Here is an 18,233-nt window from a genome sequence, read left to right on the forward strand (position 1 = left end):
AATAACCAGGTGGGAAGTAAAATATGCATTTAAATTTCATCCTTGCAACATATTTATGTTGAATTGAATTTTCAAAAGTGAAAATAATACCTATTGTAATTCTGATATATTCAAGTAGACATTTTTTAAATAAATTTATTTGAATTATTAAAACCAGTTTATTTAACATTACATATTAGTATATTTTAAAATACCTCTTTAAATATTTAAAAAAATCATAACAATTGACTGGAATGCATCAAAACTGTTTTATTTAAAAACAAAAATAGGTCACTGCCCTCAATCCATTAGGCCGTTGACCCTGAATTCTTCAATTGTTCAATTCAGTGTGGCTTAGACTTAGGAGTGAAATTTTGAAAAAATACTAAAATATACATACCCGGACCCAATAATCTCCGCAAGATAAATAGATTCCACAATCGAGGCATCATAAGGTAAGTGGTTCTTGGATTGCGGTGACCAGTACTGGCTGGCGAGCTGTGGAGGCAACCATGTGGATTTACAATTCAATGAGACAAGTTATCTAGATTTTGTTACTGTTACTATTATATAAATACCAGTTGGCTACTACAAATATATATTATTCCTTGCAACCAACATGATATTATTACACATATGTAGTAGAATATGTAAAAAATATACTTTAAATTTTTATAGTGCCATCTACATTTTTATGTATGAAGTACCAAATGTATAATAAGGTACTTTATATTAATTACAATCTAGCCTACTATAAGACTAATGAGTAATTCTATGCTAACTTAAACTGCTAAATGATTATATATTGCAGGAGGCATCCTCTGACACTGTTCTTTGTTGTAACACATGAAGGGGTAGACACATTATTATTGTGATATATATATAACAAACAGGACTTTCTATATGAAGATCAATAATATTGTAGCTAATCCTTTTTATTCAAGTGTATTTTGTATGTGATGTATACACCTATTCTCTAAATCTATGATGCATATATTATGACAGTTATTACACCTTACTATAACTTGAATTTCTATAATATCTACTTTTAGACTAATTGGGGTTTTTTTACCAGAATTGTAGACTGAATTTTTTAATAAGAATAATGTCTTGATTAGAAATATTGGTCTTATTATAAATGTATGTATGTATGCATGACTTTGCAGTACAGTACACTGTATAGTGTTGCAGATGTCTAAGGCCATCTGTAGATAATGTGGGATTGATAGTATATTTTGTTTATATGTAGAAGGCATTATTAGACAAAAAATAGAGCATAGTTCTAGTTTTAAACCATGCATTATGTTAAGTGTATATTATTGAAAATTAGAAGATCATATTGATTTATTATGAATTTATTGCGTTTATTAATTAATACATTTTTAATTACTAACATACATTAAATGTTAAATATAAACTAAAAATGGACTTATTTACAAAATATATACAAGAAAATTATAAATAAAATAAGCCATCTAAAATTGCCGTGTGAGGCATGGTTCCCAAAACGCTGGCGGCGTTTCCTTCCTTCCTTGATTTTGAACTTCAAAAAATCCGCTATGTACAACATGTTTTGAATACGACATTAAGTTAGGTTAGGGTATCATTAGGAGCAGCTGTTCAAACTCATAATCATATTATTAATTTGCTAATAATATATACGAAAATATGATTTAACCGTAATGTATTACACAAACAAGTATAGAAAATATAACAAAATTATTATGTTGCAAAAAATGAGCCTTAAAAAAGGGAAAGACCACGCTAACTCAGAAACAAAAAGTAATAGAGTAGTTTTGATAATAACAAATAAAATATGCCCCGAAGGTGTTATTGGCTACATACATAGTTTCTTCAGTAGCTTATAGAGATAAATACACAATAGTTATGTACTAACTTGCCTAAAAGAAGAAATACTTCCTAAATTATTGAGCAATACTATTTTTAACCTCACTTTTGAAACGTACCTGTGTTATCCTATCTGCGTTGATCTGAGCAACGGTAGGTAATGGTATTTTGGGTTTATCTGCAGGCGGTGCTGTTTCAGTCTTCATGTTAACGAACTAATTTTTATGTATTGTATTTAAAAACAAGTAAGCCGACATCAATATCAACAATACTCGGACAACAGGTGTCAAGCAATTTGACAATTGACAGTGACATTATCTATAAACTTTTTAACGTTCTGAAATTGCCATTAGTAACTTTTAAACTTTTTTATAACTCGTAAACGGTATAAAAATGTCTATGAATAGTGTAGTTTACTTAAAAACAGAAAATTGTATTTTATAACAATAATTATTTTTTTACTATGCGTTTTAACTGTTAGTGCTAGTTCACATTAGGTCGGCAAGACGGTTTTACCATTCGTCAAATAATAGACCCGGCACTACCGACAGTTTGCGGACAAAATAAGTATAGTGCAGACGTTATGAGTACTAGCTCTTCTGTACTGATGAACGAAATGTCCGCTTTTCTTGTCTTATTTATGATTTTTTTTTCCATAAGCTAGCAAGGTGTCTTGGACATGATACATTTTTTATGCAGTAATAGCAAAGACGTATAGGACCACCTCGTCCACCTAATAATAAGTGGCTACTGACACCCTTCATCTCTTATGAAAATAGCCATATATCACTAAATTATCAATACAGTAGAGACTGTGTACAAATGTACCACGTAAATATTTCTTGTTTCAGATATTTACAAAAATGATGTTCGATCCTCCAGATTATCCATACAAAGAATTAACCGACACACTACGAGAGCACTATGGCCCCGACGATTTACTTTTCGAACCAGCAAGCAATTCGGTTTCTATGGACAGAGATCTCGTAGAAGTAACAGAGCAAATAATATCATCCGTAGAGAGCGAACTTTCCTTCAGTTCCAATCTAATGGGCAGATATTTTAGTGTTGAAAACACTTCACTCCTAGATATCGGTTCAACTGACCAAATAACTGAACTGTCTGTAGTGCAGTCCGATAACTTGTTTAATTACGAGTCGACTTTGTTAGACGAGAACACAGTGAACCAATTCTTACTCCCGTTGCAAGTATCGTCTGAAAATGATAAGGTTATTTTATTTTCTGAAACTCTCGTTCTGGTCAAAGCAGGCTTTCATATCTATTATTATTCTCAGAACACTTGTATTACATATGATATTTTTAAGTATTGCCAGTGTATCATAATTAGTAGCAGATTGACAGTTTAGTAAGTTAAAGTTCCCGATTCAAATCCGAGATTTTGCCGGTACCAAACTTTACCTATTTTGCAATTATTTTTGACAAGTGTAATCAACCAATACATAATGATAAAACTAAATACCTGAAAGTATGCGAGTTCTTTATCAGAGTATTTTCTATGTGGTAGATTCTCTGGCGGGCTAAGGGGGGCACAAGGGGCAGTCCGCCGCGGGCAGGGGGCTAGGGGCTCCAAACACAGTTGCAGTTGCTAAAAAAAAAGGTCGACGGACTAATCACCATCGTTGAAATACGTATTTGCCGGCGACGTATAAGTCTATGAGATATTAATCTGTAATTCTGCAAAATCAAATCAACTTTTTAGACTGGGGGCCTCCATTCAACTTTCCGCCGCGGGCCCCGACGACCTTAGTCCACTACTTTACCACACAAGCTTATTTTGAGAGAATAGGTACCTACCATGGCTAGCCGCGAGGAGTGGTTTACCTTTACGTAAAGACCCGCGTGGGAAATCCCAATATAAATTATTTAAAGACTTATGATGATGAACTTTTAAATAGCAAATCCTCGAATTCCAGGACACAGAAAACAATGGGCCTGACTTATTAGCTTTACACTCGTGCGTCGTGTGTCATGAAATATTTACCACCGACGTCGACCTACTCGATCATACAATCTCCGTACACGCCTCTGATAGTGTGACGGGACAAAATCAAAGCCTCCTCGTTGGTAATATTGATGAGACGCAAGTGGCTGAAGGTTTGTGATTGTCCTTTGTTTAAATTTTAATGAATCGATAATAAATGCTTAATAAAATATGATAATTGATTTACCTACTTATTAGGAACTAGCTGACCCGGCAAACTTTGTACCGCACAAAATCTATTTATCAAATATAGCCTATGTTACTCGTGGATAATGTAGCTGTCGAGTGGTGAAAGAATTATTAAAATCGGTCCAGTAGTTTTTGAGCCTATTCATTACAATCAAACAAACAAACAAAGTTTTCCTCTTTATAATATTAGTATAGATAAATGACTTATATACCTACTAGGCGAACATCTTGGTCCTCAGGAGTGGCAATGAATCTTTGATCGATTTCAGTTACCTGCAACCCTTATTCTGTATTGGATTGGTTACAGACATCTATGGCAATGACCACTTATCATCAGATCGACTGCATGGTACTCTGCTATGAAAATACTTACAAATAATTATTTTGAAAGCATGATTATATACCTACCTGTTGCTATTACTCAGACTTATATTTTTTGCAATTAAGTCGTCATGTTGTTTTAGATCCCAATAATGGCGGCGAGAGTTTCGAATGTGAGTGGCTCGTATGCTGCCTGTGTGAGCGAGTTTTGTCAACCGCCTTAGAAACGGAACCAACTGGTAAGTACACAAACATCCCTCATTTACGTATTTCTCAGACCAGAATAGGGCTAAGGTAACCTCTGCTTGTCGTAAGAGGCGGGCTAAAAGTGGGCTTCCGGAGCTGTGGGCGGCCAGATTGCGAGCTCGAACCGCCCGGCCAGCGACCCCGGGCAGGACGGCGGTATAGTGTGCCGAGCGGCAAGCTCACCTGAGCGGAGCCCGAATAAATAATAATAAAAGATGATTGCGAGTGCTGAATAGAAAATTTGCTAAAATAGAATCTAGCTAAAAATGTAGATTTGAAAACTCTAAATTTCTATAAACGTTTGGCTTGATCAAGCTATGCTACGAGTGCTTGCAAGCATATACAAATCAAGCCAAGTGCTCTATCCACACCGTTAAATTTGCAACGTTAATTTGGTTTGACAAGCATTACGCAGCTGAACATTTTTTTTATTTTATTTTATTAGAATAAATATTGCAGAACAGTTATGTTGTACCGACGGCAATGGCAAGGGCAGCGTGGCTTCGCGCAAGCTCCATAGCATGTTTGTCTGCGACTCTTGTAACTATTTGTTCGCGGACGGTGAGGCCCTGGACAGACATAAGCTGACCTGCTTCGGACATGAAGAAAACTATACTGAACAATTGGTAAGGATCAAATATTTACTGAAGTTATACTTTTTAGACGTGCGACGGAAAAATGTACCCATTGGTGAAGCGATAGTGTGTACATAAATGAATATATATATTATTTGAAAGGGATTGTGTATAATTGGAGTATTTCCCTTGAATAGTTCCCTCCAACTTTTGTATTTTTTTCCGCTTTTTTGCATTACGCATACCTACCTACATCATCATTTCATGCCTACTTACAAATATTCATATGAGATTGCCATCTATATAAATTATAAGCTATGTTTTCATATATCTAATGGTGTTTGTAGAGCAAACGTAATAAAAATTAAAAGTTTAAATTTCGAATTGGCCCAATGCTCTGTGTCGTAGCTAGGGGATGATCGCAGGGGTGGCTGCCAGAGGCGGAGATATTAAAGGGGTGCGCTATAGGCCCCATAAGTGCGGGTACATTAATACTGTAGCTAAACAATCTTACAAAATAAGTAAGTATGAAGTACCTACTAGGTAGGTACTTGTGTACTTAAGTAATAATGATAAATTTCGTAAGTGTTTGTGTATTATTTTGAATTATATTGTTTTCAGGCGGACCTTAACATAGAATCAGAGGAACCACAACAAGCGTACAAAACGTATCCATGTAACAGATGCAATTTACAATTTGTGTCTTTGGAGGAGCTGAGAGCACATACGAGTGACTGCGCAAGGCCGGTGCGACGCCGCGCCTACACAAATAGTAATAGCAACAAAATGTGGAACTGTGGTTCTTGTAACCAACTATTTGCTACGGCCAGGTACTACTTCTTCATTAATATTAATATTAAGTTACAATGAAGACGTGTAAAGTTTCTATAATTCATTGATACTATGTTCCATATTTACGCAAAATAAAAATTATGCATTGACAGGGATAGCGTAATACTGCGTAATAAGTAAACACCGCGTAAATACTTATGAATAAATATTTTCAGGAGGTAAAATAATTGGCCAAGTGCAAGTGAAACCCGCACCTTGAGGGTTCCGTACAAGCAAAATTTGCATTTTTTAAATTTCTATTATGTATTATTACAGCAGCCATAATACTGCTTCATCGCAGCAGTGTCAAGCGTTTCTGCTTCACTGTCGTACAAATTCTAGCTATATTTCCGCAATTATGTAGTGTATTTTATTCTCAATATTTTACACGTTGCAAAACTTACAATACTTGTAACATGTAGTTTGAATCAGTAAGAACTAATGGCACATACCGTTAATTACGCGGCAAGAACGACGCGGTGCCTATACATATAGTAGTATGTATGTACCTATATGTATAGCAACTATGTGGAATTGCGGTTCTTAAGGTGGATACTGACTTGACGTGTAATGTAACTGTTCAAACACTTATCTGATAATCGGCGTGGCCGTACTAGGACTCCAATTTTATCTGACTTATCATCAAGCGGATTTCTTATTAGTTTGCTACATTTTTGGTAATTATAATTCAATTTTTAAGTTACTTACAGTGCGTAGTTTGTGCATTGAGTTGATCCAAGCTTTACAACACAGATACAAAAGTTACAAACATGTTACTCTTTTCAATAATAGAAAGGACACCCCTCTAGTGGCTTAAGGGGTGGGGGGTTGGAAGGGCCGGTCCTCCCCGGGCCTCCGATTTTGAGGGGCCCCTAAACACATTTGCTAAAGGTCCTCAGAACCAAACAATCTATTATTTAATAATGCTTTATATAACCAGTAATAATAATTAATTATAGAGTGTCACTCTATAATTAATTATTATTAAAGTCCTAGTCAATACCCACCTTTACAATCAGCTACGTTGTGCTATTGAGGTAGTCTACATATTCTATTTTTGTATCTCAGTGCGATATTTCTATTTTTATAATTCTCTGCCATATAGGTATGTATGTCTCATAATTTTGTTTACAATTTTTGAGCGTATATCTTTGAATGTTATAAATTAAATTAAGTAAATGTATTTATCTAAAGGCATAAAAAATATTAAATAAATAATACTTAAATTTGAATTATGATATATAATTTAAAATATACTAATAAGAAATATTGCCGGAGCGACCATGCAGAGGACTTTGGGTTCGTTCCTCGGCCATTCATATATAATTCAAAATTTTAAGGCCAGATAGTCGTAGCTCTACCCATAAAAATGATTCTTTTTTATTTCAACACACTTTCAAGCGGAAACCAATTCAACACACTCATAAAATTATGTACAGGAAACCGATTTATACATGTTTAGATTTTTACATATTAAGTAGTAATGTCTCTCGTAGGGAGCTCTACCGCCACAAACGCGGCGAAGACCGACCAGAGGGCGCTCCTGTCTTGGCGTATGTGTGTGAAGAGTGCGACAAGGTCCTGGGCAGCGTCTGTGCACTGCACACACACAAGAAAATGCACAAGATTACCAAGCCGGTGAGTAGGCACCATGTATATGGAGGCCTGTCCTGTGGTTCGGAAAATATTACGAAAATGAAGCTGTCTCTTATATTCAACTTAGAGGCCCCATTTATATTTACAGACGTGGTACATGACAGACACACAGGCATGCCATTTATTTTATATATTTAATATAGAAGTAGCAGACGAGCATGAAGTCCACCTGATGGTAAGTGACTTTTGCCGTCCATGGACAACTGTAATCAATCCCAGATAACATTCTTTTCCTACCTGAGATCGGCTACAGATGTGCCGCTACCAATGAGGACTAAGCTGAAATACGTCTGAAAAGTATATCTCCCTTACCACACCCCTCAAATTGGAACACTGTAACACTTAACACTTCTGTTACTGGATAGAAATAGGTATTAGATTATACTTATAACAAATAGGTATAATCTCAAATCCAAACTGTGTCAAAGCTGTCAGGAGTACGGAAGCACCTTGACCCACTTAGCGGTACCCTCGTGGTTGACACAAAAACCTTTAAGTTACGGAACACACGATGCTACCATGGCGGAGCGACCAACGTACCGGTGTACGTGTAGAGAGTTCCGGGTTCGATTCCTGGACAGACTGATATCTGAATGATGAATTTATTACACAAACACACAGATCCAGACAGATTTATGTTATGTATTTTTTTATAATATAGGAGTAGCGGACGAGCATGCAGGCTACCTGATGGTGTCCCTGTAGTTTCAGGACCAGAATAGGGCTACGGTATACGCTGCCTATCGTAAGAGGCAACTAAAAGGGGGCTTCCGGGGTTGCGGGCGGTAAGAGTGGGAGCTCGAACCGCCCGGTAAGCGACCCCGGGAAAGGCGGCGGTATGTGTGGTCGCATACCGTCGTACGCACCAGATGGTGTGGCGAGCGTCAAGCTCACCTGGGCGGAGCCCGACGGGGCTACGCGCTAAGAGGACCCCGGTTGCGTTCCTTTGGAGATCGCGGGGCCCTCTACGCAGCGCCGAGGACGGCCACCGGGGGGTTTTAGTGCGGTAAAAATCCCACATAACCCTGCGTCGCTCCCACGGCGCCGGGTACCTTTTGAAGGTTTCCCCCTCGTGAACAAAAAAAAAAAGGCTACCTGATGGTAAATGGCCAGTGTGTCTGTTTTTGTGTAATCGTCTATATAATTTTGGCTTAAATTAACTGTCTTTGTACTGTGTTAGCTTGAAGGGGAAAACTTACCATTAGGTGGACTGTATGCTCGTCTGCGATTCCTAGATATTATAAAATAAGTATTCAGTTATATGGAAAACATTATGTATCATTTGTTTTAGTGGCCTGTTGACTTACGATATTGTTTATCAATATTATCAGTTTGGGTACGACTTTCCAGGCTTAAGGAAAAAGCTCCGATTAAATAAATTGAGTTTATACCTATTTTTAAATAATGTCTTCCAGTCATTTGTATTGCATCGAAACAGCAGCGCGAATACTGTGGTTATTTTCTGCATAATACCAGCTATAATCAGCGCTGCTGTGTTCTGGTTTGAGGGTATGGTAAGGGAGACATACTTGACCGAGACGTTATCAGCGCTGCTGTGTTCTGGTTTAAGGGGTTTTTAAGGGAGACTTACTTCTCCGAGGCGTTATACCTTAGTCGCCAGGGGTAGCAACGTATCTGTAGCCGACAACAGGTAGGAATCTAATGTTATTACGGTTGATTACCTTACCATGAACGGCAGTAGCCACTTACCATCTAATGGATTGGCAGCTATTTGTTTCCCCTGAGGACCAGAATCTATCAATATGCACTTGGCCAGCGCGGTGGACTATGGCCTTATCCTTCTCATTCTGAGAGGAGACCCGTGCCCAGCAGTGGGACAGTAATGGGTTGATGATGATGATGAGGACCAGAATAAATGTTATATTCGCATACAGTTCACCTGCTTATATAGAACAGTGATTCTATCTACTCGAAGTCCTCCTGAAAACTAAGATCTCCCTCTGTAAGGCATTCGTTAAACATTGATAATGATTGCTAATGACTGATCCAGGGCTACCCATGTCGGGTTTGCGGCCGCCGCTTCAACCAGTCAGGACATCTAGCGATCCATATGCGCATGCACACGGGGGAACGGCCCTATCCCTGTGACCTCTGCCCAAAGGCGTTTAAAGTGAAGGTAAGCTTACTTATCTGACCTATCTATAACCTATATTTATCTCTTCCTAACCCAACAGCGGAGGGTAATGTTTTTCGAGTGTATGTACATATATACGCTCGTAAAACATTACCCAGAATAAGGCATACATATGTTTTATTATTTAGCACGCTCTACAGCGCAAATGGTGTGACGGATTTAACATAGGGTGTCGTTGGATTCTTCTAAATTATGGGAAAGACAGAGGCTATATATGTACCTAATATTTAAACAATATAGATAGGTACATTTTTTACTAAAACCTAGTCGCAAGCAAAAATCTTAAATCAGTTACTCTTATAGGTACTTAGGAGTATTATACCTATACAAACATATACCTAAGCTTTTAAAAAAGCTTTTTATATTATTAGTATTGTGCAAATGAACATAAATAAAGTTTTTGTTGTATATAATTATAGTTATAATATATGTGTTATAAATATATTTTTATGATAAGAATTAATCGTAGTATCTATTAAACCCTCCTTAATTAAAAAGAGCTCAAAAACTACTTATTTTGAAATCACAGGCAGAAACTTCAATTTTACGTAAGTATTTGTATAATTATGTATCTGACCGTCCAATGACCTTCACGTACTTAGGTTAGGAGCTGAATTTAGCTTTAAATGAGTAGCACCTTGACTTTAAAGAACGAGATTGCAAGGGTAAGGTCATGTGAGTGTACGGGTCCTTGTTATTGTTGTATATCGTATGTTATTATTGTTTTGTACATTATAGATGTAGTAATGTTACATACAGTCGATCGGACTTAGTAGGTACCCAAGTGAGAGTTCCTTTGGAGATCCCGGAGTCCTTTACGCAGCGCCGAGGATGGCCATCGGTGGGTTTTAGTGCGGTAAGAGTGCCATAACCATGTGTTGCGCCCATGGCACCGGGTACCTTTTGAAGGTTTCCCCGTCTTTAACAAAAAGTACCTAAGTGAGAAGTACCGACCATGGACATATATAATCTACCCCAGATAGAATCAGAGTATTACCAAAGATCCGCCACAGACGCATTCCCCTATTGAGGATTAAATTGCAAAATTTCGAATAAAGCTCGTTGTTAAAAATCAATGTTAACTAATTTACAGTAAAAAATGTCTTTTTGCCTAAATATATTGTCAAATTTCAGACATGGTAAATGGTAAGCAAAAATTTATTAAGATTGATTAATCTGTCCCTTATCACTTCAGGTATGACTTTATTCTCGTTTGTGTCCATGGGCGGCCACGGCCACTGACCATCAGGTAGCTACTAGCTAGCTACAGGGGCATTATAAAAAATGGTTCTTAAAATAAACGCTTTACATATACATATGTATTAAATTGTAAATGTATGGGGCTACAAAAGAGTATATAGATACATAATATATTATAATTACACTATTTACCTTGCATTATATATTTTATTAACACTCACAAAAAACAATCAATAACCCAACTCTACCGTGCGAAGCTTCACATTATACGTAGCGAGCTTTTATCATAAAAAGCTCCTCCGCAACCCATCCACCGTAGAGGTGAGTTCCCATAGTTTTTTAGTTTACGGCCCGTAACGCCGGTCTCACACATTGGTGTTAAGTATTTGATCAAATATTTGTGTATTACATAGTCCGCTTATATTTAAAATTTATAATGATTGGGTTCAATTTTTATTTCTTCACGTGCTGGGCGTTTATTAATTAATTGTAGTTTATTTTTAAGGTTAACAAAAGAATCAAAAGTTTTTTTTATTCTTTTGTTTAAAAATGTAACCGTAAGTAAATCATATCCTTGGAGCTTGTTCATCAATTTATAGTTAAAGAACATACACGCTATATATATATATATCAGCGAAACTTGAAGAGATACATTCATCGATAACTTAATGTCGTTCGTTGTTCGATATGGCACCGCCGTCATACCTATTTTTTCCTTGTAACTGGAGTGTCAAGCGATGATGTTTTCTGCTGATGAAGAAGAAGCTCATTTACTTCTTAAAAAGTAGCCACTCATGTTCCACACAATTATTCTAAGTCCTTCTTGAGGAATTCCGACTTAGTTCTCAAGTAGGACTCTTATCTGAGGTTCATTACCACCGTACCCATTAGCATCAGTTGTTACCTTGTCTATTGTTATAAAAAAGTAATAGAACTCTAATCGTATTGGAGATTGATTATAGATGTCCACGGGCAGTAGTAGCCACTTACCATCAGATGAACTGCGTCTTCTACCCCACAAAAAAACTTATTTTCCTAACCCTGCTGTGTGTGTATCGCGCGTCAGGTGGAGCGCGACGACCATCGGCGGACGCACACGGGGGAGCGGCCGTTCGCGTGCGCCGCCTGCCCGAAGACATTCACCGCGGCGGCACGCTTGCGTGAACACGCGCGCATACACACCGACCAGAGGTTACTACACTGCATATCTGCACTACTCTGAACTAATGAACTGATAACGACCTTAATGTCAACCACAAGTGACTCTGAATGGTATTAAAGTACCCTTTGTGGTTCGACTCCGGCGGCACCACCGCCACCACGCTACTACCTCATAAAAACCCGAACCTACATACCTGTTCTGGTTTAAAAGGTAAGATGAGGTAAGCAGACGAGCATGCAGTTCACCTGATGGTAAGTGGCTACAGCCGCCCATGGACATCTGTAATCAACTCCAGATAGGATTAGATATTCCTACCTGAGGTCGGCCACAGATGCGCCGCTACCCCTGAGGACTAAGCTGGAACGCCTCGGAAAAGTCTGTCTCCCTTACCACACCCTTCAAACCGGAACACAGCAGCGCCTGCTGCAACACTGCTGTTATCAGGTAGAAATAGGTGTGGCGGTGGTGCCGCCGGAGTCGAACCACAAAGGGTTCTACCACCTTCCAAAATGTAACGACCAGTTGACTCTGTATGGTATGAAAGTACCCTTTGTGGTTCGACTCCAGCAGCACCACCGCTACCATGCTACCTCATAACAGCAGTGTTAAGCGCTGCTGAGTTCTGGTCTGAAAGGTGTGGTGGCGGTGGGTCTAAGACATAGTTTTTCCGAGACGTTCGAGTTTAGTCCTCAGGGATAGAGGCGTATTAGTGACCGACCTCAAGAAGGTAACTAATCTGGGGTTGATCACAGATGTCCATGGGCGACAGTAACCACTTACCATCAGGTGGACTGCATGCTCGTCTGCTACTCTAAAAGAACGAATGAATTGATGTAATGACCTTTAAGTTGGCAACCATAGGACTCTAATTTTGTATTCATCATCAACACATTACTGTGGCACAGGCCAAGGGTCCCCTCTCAAAATGAGAGGGATTAGACCATAGTCCACCTCGCTGGTCATGATAATTGACAGACTTCTCATAGCTATATTTTTTTTCTGAGTACTGAGGTCTGCAGGTTTCCTCATGTTTTCCTTCACCGTTAAAGCAAGTGACAATTGATTTCTAATACGCACATAATATTGAAAAATCGATGCGTGCCTGGGATTTGAACCTCGGACCATGTGCGATCAAGAGACCAAATTTCTTAATCAGTCTGCTATCACCGCTTTTTTATATGGGGTCGATTACAAATGCCCAAATGCCCTTGCAACAGTGGCCAGTTACCATCAGATCGTTTGGAAACACATAATTCCAGAATCAAACAAAACGTACTTTTTTTTATAATATAGGAGTAGCAGACGAGCATGCAGTCCATCTGATGGTGAGTGGCTACTGCCGCCCGTGGACTTCTGTAATCAACCTCCTGGGGTTGATTACGGATGTCCATGGGCGGCAGTAGCCACTTACCATCAGGTGGAATGCACGCTCGTCTACTACTCCTATATACTTAATATAAAAAACTTAGCATTAAAGAAGCGCCAGGAAGATTGTAAACAATAAAGTGATTAGGCTCAAACATCACCACGGCTCGCTGAGCACATACCATCGCCAGAGGTTATAAAACTAATATATTAACCAGCTTTACACACTTGCAAAATAGTAAATGATAATAGGATATTGAAAAAATGTTTTGCTTCTGTATTTATTGTTAGCATTTAATTAATAAGAGTCTAGCGGCTGCGTGGGAAAATAGTATACTTACGACCCCATACAATACTTACACTCAAAGTAAGTGGTAAAAATATATAAAAAAGAAATATACCTATATAAAAAGATGATTCTTAAAATAAACTTTTTAGTACGGTCATTTTCTTTTCGTATTCTTTTCAGGAAATGCTTTCATTTGACGCCCATATCATGGGGTTGCGTAAATAATAATTGATCTGCTATTTTTAGGCGTCCGCCATATTGGATTTAGTATGACGTCACTTACTAAACAATGTCATACAAAGCAAGCGTGCATGCAAAATTTCAGTTCAGTCGCTTAGAGTGAGCTGGTTTTAAATTCTGTTGTAAGATTTGACCCTCACATATTAAGAAGGAAAGTTAAATAAAAGCTTATTAAGCATTTTTTTTCTTTTTCATTTAATTTATTTTTGAACACTTTAAACTAAAGGGTACAACGGGTAAACTTAATGCCTTATGCGGCATTCTCTGCCAGTCGACCCTGGGTGATGGCGATAGCATGTGGTAGGCATAAACATAAACAGTAATGATAAAATAACAAGCTTTTATGCTTAATCTGTGTGACATCGGCCTCAGTCCTCAGGGGTAGCGGCGCATCTGTGGCCGATCTCAGGTAGGAATATCTAATCCTATCTGGGGTTGATTACAGATGTCCATGGGCGGCAGTAGCCACTTACCATCAGGTGGACTGCATGCTCGTCTGCTATTCCTATATTATATAAAAAAAACAATACGATTTACTCGCTTCATACATAGTAAACGGCATACATACATACCTAAATATATTTATCCTTGTAATTATAGCACCCACTACAGAGTCGGTTTTCCTACATTTGCGTCATCAAATAAACTGGCGTAAGTAGTAACATTTAACAGAGTTTGTTCCCACTTAATTCTGTAATCTGTATGCGAGAGCACCCACGGCAAATATTGAGTATTGCTAGGAACCTGATCAGGCGGTATTATCTCTGGTTCTTACGATGACCGGTTTATCTGTTTGGTACTGGGTTTGTTTTTGTGGGTATTTTTGTTGTATGCTACGGCTTGGTTGACGGCAGTGGGACAACAGACAATTTTTTTTATAGCAAGAAGTAAAAGAACATGTAGTCCACCTGATGGTAATTGGCCGTCGCCCATGGACGTCTGTAATCAAACCCAAATAAGATTTCCTATCTGAGATATGTTGCTACTCCTGAGGACTTTGTTAAAATGCCTCGGATATCGGATTTCAAAGCGGAACACAGCAGCGCTTCAACGCAGCAACACTGCTGTTAATAATAGGCAAAAATCGATTTGGCACGGGGACTCTGCGGTAGAACTAGAAGGGTTCGACCACCGTTGCAGCTACTAACACTTATAACTTCAATGCTCATCGCTGTTATAAGTAGATATACAGTTAATAGCGTTTTCTGAAAAGAATACGGAAAATAAAATACCTGTACTAAAATCTTCTTATAATATAAATGCGAAAGTTAATTACCCGACTGCCAAGGAAGGGTTATGTTTTTCGCGCGTATCTTGTATGTTTGTCTTTCTTTATTTGATCGGATCTAACAAACGGCTGGATGAATTTCGACAGTTAAGGTGTCATTATATAAATCTCAATGACCCGAGTGTCCTTAGATAGGTGTTAGAAAAAAATAAATAAAATGGCGGATTTTTGGCGCGAAATAGTAACACATTTAAAAAAAAAAGCTAACCGAACCTATCGAATCGAGTATCAAATGAAAGAAAATTAAACGGAGATTATAAAAACATGTTTGTATATATATAAAACAGCAAGGTGACTGACTGACTGACTAACTAAATGACTTTTTCATTTTTTAGAAATCAAAGTACAGCCAAAACCGCTCAACTTAGAGTTCTGAAATTTTGCATAAAGGTTCGCTATATAGCGTAAATAAGTACTAAGAAAAGCCTTTTGGAAATTCTACCCCTAAGAGGGTAAAATAGGGGAAAACAGTTTTTTTGAAATCCTTTAATTTTGAAGCAACTGCTACAAAATTTTGTATTTGGCTTTCTGGATAGGAACAAGGACACACCTATTTATCCCCATCCGAAAAATTAACCCCGTAGAGGGTAAAATAAGGGTTAAAAGTTCATTTAAACAATCGTCAATTTTGAAGCAAACACTATGAACTTTTGTATCTGGTATGTTGGATAAAAATAATGAAATTCTACCCATTACGAGGTAAAATAATGACTGGAGCTTTGAATTACTAAAGTTATATATTTTATGGAGTGTAAATGGTGGATTGTTTTTGCGAAATAGTAACACGTTTTAAAAAAAGTTACCCAAACCTATCGAGTAGGATATCAAAATAAAGGAACTAAAAAGACATTACACATACATTATATAATATATACATATATATAACTCATCGAGATGACTGTCTGACTAAATGAGTAGTGTTGCTGTGATAAAGATCAACGGAAACGAACTACGAGGATAAAATAGGATAATATTGTTTGAACATCTTTTGATTTTGAAGCAGATACCTACTATGAAACTATGTATTTGGGTTTCTGGATAAAATTAATAAAACGCCTATTTCACCGTTTTTGGAAATTCTATTTCAGCTTTTATAGTGCAGTCGGGTTTTTTGATTTTTTAATTAATTACTTGTTTGATTGTTTATTTGTTTCTTTGCTACATTTTCATGACTTTACTATATAATCGTTTGTCAGGAAATTTTGTACACACGTAATCAGGGGTTTAGAAAATGACCTAAGATACCTTTTGCCCCCAAAAAACAGTACCGATCCCAAGCGATAGATAAAAAATCCTCAGACGGCGAGCAAAGCCGCTGGTAAAAGCTAGCAACTTATATTCTTTTTCGGTTTCTGAGTAGAACCCATAAAGTTTAAGCAAGCCACGTTACTCACATTTTCCCTATACTCAAATCATGTGCATTCCCCAGGCCATATCGGTGTGATATATGCGGCGCTGCGTTCCGCCGGCCGTACGCACGGACAGTGCATATGCTCATCCACACCGGGGAAAAACCTCATGAGTGCGACGTGTGTGGAACTGCTTTTAGGCAAGTATTGTGTAGGTTTATCAGTGACCGCATGCACACGCATGCAAACCTTCCTGATATTTGAATAAATGCTATTAAGCTATTGTAGATGTAGATTACTCCATATAGACATCGGATTCTTTCGTAGATTTTTTTTTTTTTATCGTTTAACCTAACGATTAGGCAGACGTGCTACCTGATGGAAAGTAGTCAACGCCGCCTATGGACATTTGCAACACCAGAGGAGTCGCCAATGCATCGCCGGCTTTGTATGAGAGCTCTTTTTGCACCTTTTTTGAAGAGCCCCATGTCATAGCGCTCCGGGAATACCTCAGGAGGAAGTTCATTCCACATCTTACACGTCCGCGGCAAGGACGTCCGTGCAAACCGAACCGTGGAGGACCGCCACGAGTCCAGTTGGTGTGGATGGAACTTCATCCTTCGGCGAGTGGTGCGATGGAGGAATGGTGACGTAGGCACCAGGTCAAATAGTTCCTCGGAACACCTACCATTGTAAAGCCGGTAGAACACACAGAGGGAACCTATGTCCCTCCGCAAACTCAAAGGTTGTAACCGATAGTGTCTATATTCATAGCAATATAGAACGAGCATGTTTTGACCGGGGAGACACCAGTGTCACATTTTTTTAGCGTGAAGTTCTTGCGTTTTGGTAAAAGGGTGTGGTCGATTGACTTACAGATGTCATCTCAGTGCTCAAGAGTGACAACGCATCTGTGATCGACTTTAGGTAGAACCCTTGTTTTGTGGTGTTGCAAATGTCCACGGGCGGCAGTTGCGTGACATGTTCGCTTGCCACTTAGCCTAAATTATTGATACCTTGTATACTAAGGTAACTAACACCGAATAATATAGCCGAAAAATAAAGTGTAGGTCCTTCATATGTTTTTGAAGACTTTGATCAGAATTAGATGGTACTGAGTTACTGACTTTGATATTATTTTATGAATTTATGAATTTTGAAAGTAGCTTATTACTCATTAAATTATTCTGTTCGTAGGAGATCTGGTGACATGTGGAAACATAAAAGAACGTTGCACGGAATTCAAGCTACAACCCTAGAAGCTTAGATAACATGAACTTATATAAAATGGTCGTACTTTCTTAATTGTTTGACCAATACCATCACTACGCCTATTTCTGCCTTTGCCAGCAGCATAGCACTGCTGTATTCGATTGAATGTGTTAAACTATGATGATACCATAACCACATATATTTCTGCCTTTACCAGTGGTATAGCACTGCTACGTTCTAGTTTGAATGTACTAAGTCAGAAGCACTTACAAAAAACAAAGATCTCATAGTAACAATTCACTTGCAGTTTTGTAGTTGACCTCAGA

At 38.1% G+C, this 18,233-nt stretch overlaps 2 protein-coding genes across 3 annotated transcripts in view; one reads left to right on the forward strand and one right to left on the reverse strand.

Moving 5' to 3' along the window:
- LOC140742805 (RNA helicase aquarius) overlaps positions 1-2,119 on the reverse strand; it is an 86,025-nt gene extending 83,906 nt beyond the window's left edge. Inside the window, exons 1-2 of the mRNA XM_073073822.1 lie at positions 1,947-2,119; positions 380-477 (exon numbers count right to left, since the gene is read on the reverse strand). Of these exons, the coding sequence (XP_072929923.1) occupies positions 380-477; positions 1,947-2,033 (185 nt within the window). The 5' untranslated portion in view covers positions 2,034-2,119. The remainder of the gene's footprint in view (positions 1-379; positions 478-1,946) is intronic.
- Positions 302-17,974, forward strand: LOC140742801 (uncharacterized). 2 transcript variants are annotated; one of them, XM_073073816.1, is made up of 11 exons: positions 302-434; positions 2,679-3,056; positions 3,762-3,942; positions 4,483-4,578; positions 5,045-5,211; positions 5,782-5,990; positions 7,488-7,629; positions 9,659-9,784; positions 12,069-12,193; positions 16,776-16,895; positions 17,893-17,974. In XM_073073816.1, the coding sequence occupies exons 2-11, from the start codon at positions 2,691-2,693 to the stop codon at positions 17,960-17,962; spliced, it is 1,602 nt and encodes a 533-aa protein (XP_072929917.1). In that variant the 5' UTR covers positions 302-434; positions 2,679-2,690; the 3' UTR covers positions 17,963-17,974. The 2 variants fall into 2 exon arrangements, with proteins under 2 accessions (XP_072929917.1, XP_072929918.1); XM_073073817.1 differs by lacking the exon at positions 17,893-17,974 and adding an exon at positions 17,574-17,711.
- The last annotated feature ends 259 nt before the right edge of the window (positions 17,975-18,233 follow it).

The sequence above is a fragment of the Epargyreus clarus genome, unplaced genomic scaffold (assembly GCF_041222505.1).
Source record: "Epargyreus clarus isolate Ecla_fem2 unplaced genomic scaffold, WU_Ecla_fem_2.2 ptg000006l, whole genome shotgun sequence".
Taxonomy (NCBI): Eukaryota; Metazoa; Arthropoda; class Insecta; order Lepidoptera; family Hesperiidae; genus Epargyreus; species Epargyreus clarus.